The sequence below is a fragment of the Mus caroli genome, chromosome 11 (assembly GCF_900094665.2).
Source record: "Mus caroli chromosome 11, CAROLI_EIJ_v1.1, whole genome shotgun sequence".
Lineage (NCBI taxonomy): Eukaryota > Metazoa > Chordata > Mammalia > Rodentia > Muridae > Mus > Mus caroli.
Window position 1 is genome coordinate 44,710,900 of NC_034580.1, and position 5,000 is coordinate 44,715,899.

At 46.2% G+C, this 5,000-nt stretch overlaps 1 protein-coding gene across 2 annotated transcripts in view; it reads left to right on the top strand.

The window, feature by feature from the left end:
• Gfpt2 (glutamine-fructose-6-phosphate transaminase 2) overlaps positions 1 to 5,000 on the top strand; it is a 48,186-nt gene that overhangs the window by 31,440 nt on the left and 11,746 nt on the right. For both annotated transcript variants that reach the window (XM_021176431.2, XM_029483006.1), the window contains exons 10-14: positions 1,090 to 1,253; positions 1,622 to 1,717; positions 1,829 to 1,926; positions 2,220 to 2,340; positions 4,676 to 4,833. In XM_021176431.2, the coding sequence (XP_021032090.1) occupies positions 1,090 to 1,253; positions 1,622 to 1,717; positions 1,829 to 1,926; positions 2,220 to 2,340; positions 4,676 to 4,833 (637 nt within the window). The remainder of the gene's footprint in view (positions 1 to 1,089; positions 1,254 to 1,621; positions 1,718 to 1,828; positions 1,927 to 2,219; positions 2,341 to 4,675; positions 4,834 to 5,000) is intronic.

Below are 5,000 nucleotides of genomic sequence, written 5' to 3' on the forward strand. Positions count from 1 at the left end.
GGGGAGGAGAGGGGGAGGGCTGGGTTATGTCTGATAAGTTTCGCACTATTTTGGATTTTGCTTGCATATCCCAGCTTCCTAGGTGTTGTTTATTTAACATAATGTACACTAGCACTGGCAAGTGTTCTAGTTTCACTTGGGGGCTGGGACAAATACCTTGACTAAAATCAACTTAGGGAAGGAAAATGTTTATTTCATTTTGTACTTCCAGGTCACCATCTAGCAATGAAGAAAGTTAGGGCAGGAAGTCAAAGCAGGAGCTTCAAGCATAAACCATGAAGAAATACTGCTTGGTGGCTCACTTGCCAACTCATGATTAGCTAGCTTAGCAGGCCCAGGACTACCTGCCCAGGGTTTGGTGCTGCTCACAGTGGGGTGAGCCTCCTCTATCTACTAACACTCATAGACACACACCCTAGACACACCCACAGCCAATCTGATGTGAGCAATCCCTCAGTGAGGTCTTCCTCCCTTTGCAGGTGACTCTGGGCTGTGCCAATTGAGAGTAAAATCCCTCTGAGACAACAAGTAACTAAAAGCTAGATTTTACCCAGGCTTGATTTTTGGTTAGACTACATAGGTGGCACGTCCTTCTATCAGAAAGTGCACACCATTCCACCATTTCTCCTTTTGTGTTTAGACTGAGGTTTAAGACTTACCATTCCTACTCATTGACTGTGAAGATTCTCTCAGCTTTCACCTCTTGGGTTCAAGAGCCATTTATGATCCTTGATTAGAGCTAGTCATAATTAGGAGTTTATAAGGGGATTGTTCTATCATGTGTTCTGTATTACTTAGATTCTATTATATAAACAGAAGCTTGTCTTTATAAACCCTAGAGTTTTAAAAGCCAAGTGTTGAGTGGGTGAGATGGCTCAGTGGGTACAGGCCCTTGTAGCCAAGATGATCCTCAGACCCACACGATTAAAGGAGAGAGCTGACTCCTGTAAATTAGGTCCTCTGACCTTCACACCCCTCCTGCCCCATCCCACACACATGAGCACATGAATAAATACCAATCTTAAAATGTTTAAAGCAAGATGATCTTCGATGTTTTTTTTTTTTTCTTCTTCTTCTCCTTCCTTCCAGTGCCATCATAGAACACACCAACCGGGTCATCTTCTTAGAAGATGATGATATCGCTGCAGTGGCTGATGGGAAACTCTCCATTCACCGAGTCAAGCGCTCAGCTAGTGATGACCCCTCCCGAGCCATCCAGACCTTGCAGATGGAACTGCAGCAAATAATGAAAGGCAGGTGTCCTCCAAGAGTCCCTGTGTGGTTGCCTTGGAGAATAGGTTATCTCGGGGGCCAGAGATGGAAGGGTTCCTGACTCCCCAAAGTTGCAGGGTCTGATGTGTAAATTGGAGATTGTCACTGTGTCCGACCCACTTCCATCTGACTTGTTCCCATAACACCAGACAGGAAAACACCTACAGACACTTTTTAAAACCTTTGGGGTGGGGGGCTTTATGGGTACTATTAGAACTATGGCATGCGGCATGCCGGCAACATCTTGGCAAAAAGTTACAAAGTTTCACCAGGCAGTTCCTGCTTCAGGAAAGCTCTGAAAATGTATCTAAATGAAAGGTGCTTACCTTGTTGATCTTTCTCTGACCAGGTAACTTCAGCGCATTTATGCAGAAGGAGATCTTTGAGCAGCCAGAATCAGTTTTTAATACCATGAGAGGTCGGGTGAATTTTGAGACCAACACAGGTAATCACCATACCCAGTAAGAAGCCCTTGTCTGTGCCCTCCTCCACTGAATGCAGTCAAATGTATTGTGTCATATGTATTCACATTAATTCCCTGCCTCGTGTCCCGCAGTGCTCCTGGGTGGCTTGAAGGACCATTTGAAGGAGATCCGACGATGCCGAAGGCTCATTGTGATTGGCTGTGGAACCAGCTACCATGCCGCTGTGGCTGTAAGTGCAGTACACCAGACCTTGGGTAGTCCTGGGAAATTACCAGCAGTCAAGACGAAAATGCTGGTCGTGATGCTGTCGTGTCCTTGAACTTGAACAGCACCTTGTTCTCCTCCCCATGAACCAGCTTGAGAAGTGTACTGAGCCCTTTCTTCTAACAGGATGGCCTGCTAAAGTCCCCACACTACTGGGACAGCCAGGCACTGTGTTACAAACTACCCTTAGACGCCTAGGTGTCCTGTGTCCCTACGAGGGCTATCACTGACTTCAGTCTCTATTCTATTTGGCTTCAGACACGGCAAGTCTTAGAGGAACTGACTGAGCTGCCTGTGATGGTTGAACTTGCCAGTGATTTTCTGGACAGGAACACACCTGTGTTCAGGGATGATGTTTGCTTTTTCATAAGCCAATCAGGTAAGGGAGATGGGCAGCACGGCTAGATTTTCATTGGCTCATCTCCAAACCCTCTTCTCCACACACCACCCTCTCTCTTCTTCCAGTGAATCCTCTGTGCATCGGCTATGTGACACACATGTTCTCATGCACCGGGTCATTTAAACCCCCAAAGCGTTGGTTACTGGCAACACTGTATGATGTTGTGTGACTTTCTCTGGGGAAGTGTGACCAAACATGTTTTCATCCCACATAGGTACCAGTGACAGACCAAAGAAAAGATTTCACCCAAGGCTAGCTTAATGAGCTCGTGAGGTTCCTGAGGTTACTCACAGGAGCATGGAAGACTTAAAGGAGCTACCTAGTCCTTCCCCAGCATGGCTAATGCTGCACACAGGGAGTTTCCTCCGTGCCTTAGGAGAAGCTGGCCTGGTCTAAGAGTCTCTGCCCTTTGGCTTCCCCTGCCATTCTAAGGCTCTTAGCACTTCCAAGAACACTCGCCTACATGCTCCTAAATGTTTTCTGTACTTAATTTAGAGGATAAAAAAAATCAATTCTACTGCTGGGTTGAGAGTCCTATCTTTATAGTCAGCTGGTGGTGGGCTGTGTCCAAGCCCTCTAGGCCAGCTATGTGCAGTGCCCACACTGTCCAGCAGGGGGTAGCATGGAGAGACGTGGTTCTGGTCAAGGGAGGAGTACTTTCCCATAGCTGAGTGAGCCTTTCCCAGATGTCATCTTCACACCAGCTGAGCCATGGCCACGGAGTCACCCCTAGAGATTTAAGAAGGATTTTGAAATGTTTCAATTTTGGTGAAGTCCAACGCTTTGTAAAAGTAGGAACATCCATGTAAGGAAATATCTACCCTTAGAAATTACCAGCCACATCAACCTTGGGTCAGCCATGTGTGCAGTTCACCTGTTTCCACCTCTGGATCCTAAGGAAGCTGATGTCAGCATTATGTCATCTGTCTCCACAGATAATTCAGAGTGAGAGACAACTGAAAATTGACCATACAATTCTAATTTGGGGGGGGGGAGGGAGTGGGGATTTTAATATTGCTTTCATTTTGAATTTTTAATACCATTTCCATTTGATGACAAACTGAGGAAAAACTAGTGCAGACACACCATAACACTGAATAAAATGCCTTTGGGTTGACCTTCCCCTCAGAGCTTAAATGTAGCTCATGAATGGGTAGGGGAAGTAAAATAAAATAAAGAAGGAAAAATAGGGAGGTTTCATGTGAAAATGTTGTAGTGGCAGCCTGCTAGTCTCTGGACAGCCATAATCTGTTTTTTGTTGGGTCTTTTTGTTGTTGTTGTTGTTGTTTTATTTAAGATTTATTTATTTTATATATGTGAGTACACTGTTGAGGCCTTCAGACACATAACAGAAGAGGGCATCGGATCCCATTACAGATGGTTGTGAGCTAGCATGTGGTTGCTGGAAATTGAACTCAGAACCTTTGGAAGAGCAGTCATTGTGCTTAAGCACTGAGCCATGTCTTCATCTGGGTTTTAAAGAGAGATTTAAGTAAACAAGTTACCAAAGTCAGAGATAGAAGCTGACGCAGGTAGTACCATTTTTCTCTTTTCCACCTGCCTCTAACTGATGCTGACTTAGAGTCACTCAGAAGTCTAAAGAGAAAAAGGCAGAGGGGAATCAGACCACTTGGAAGCACTTGGTGACACCAGTTTTGGGGACAGGTCAGGAACTAAGCCCAACCAAGGGCATTGGCCATCTGGTTGGAAATTCACCAGATTTCATTTCATGGCCGGCCGGCCTCATATCACTTTGAGTTTCTTTAAAATTGACAAACAGGGAGTTGGTGCTGGCTTCTGCATAAACTTGTTGATGTGACCTAATTACAAAAAATATGTGAGTCCACACTGGGAGGTTGCAAGAAATATTTCCTTCAAATAGATTCTATTTGAGAAGCACCATGTGGCCAGTCTTGCTTTTCGCTGTTTAAACCTCAGCAAATTGTACCCAGCAGCTGCACAGCCTGGAGGGGATATGTTTGTGTTTCTCTGAACTCCTCAGCCTAAAGGGACTAAAGGGACTAAAGGGAAATGAGGACTGAACCCCCCCCCCCCCACGGAGTTGACATGAGGATTCAAGGAAACGGGCTAAGACAGTGCTTGCTATATAAATAGTAACGAGATTCAGTCTAAGAAACAACAGGAAAGATGTTGAACCAGGGCTTTCTTTCCCAAAGGTTGGACTGGGCTTTGAATTTCCAAGTGGGATGAGAAGGGGTGAATGAGGAGGAAGGGGGTAGGGGAGAAGAGGGTGCTTGTAACAGCAGCACTTACCGCATCTCACAGCTCACTCACCGCATCTCTCGTGTTGCAGGTGAGACTGCAGACACGCTCCTGGCGCTGCGATACTGTAAGGATCGAGGTGCGCTGACCGTGGGCATCACCAACACCGTGGGTAGCTCCATCTCCCGGGAGACCGACTGTGGCGTCCACATCAACGCAGGGCCCGAGATTGGCGTGGCCAGCACGAAGGTAGGAGTTGCATTCTTCAGGGAGGACCTGGGTGGTGGCATGAAGGTATGGGTACCCTTGCAATGGCACCTGGCTCTTCTCCACCTCCTCCTCCCTTCTCTTCCTCACCTCATCTCTTCATTTTGTCATTATATCTTTTTCCTATCTTTTTTTCCTGTTGTTCGGTT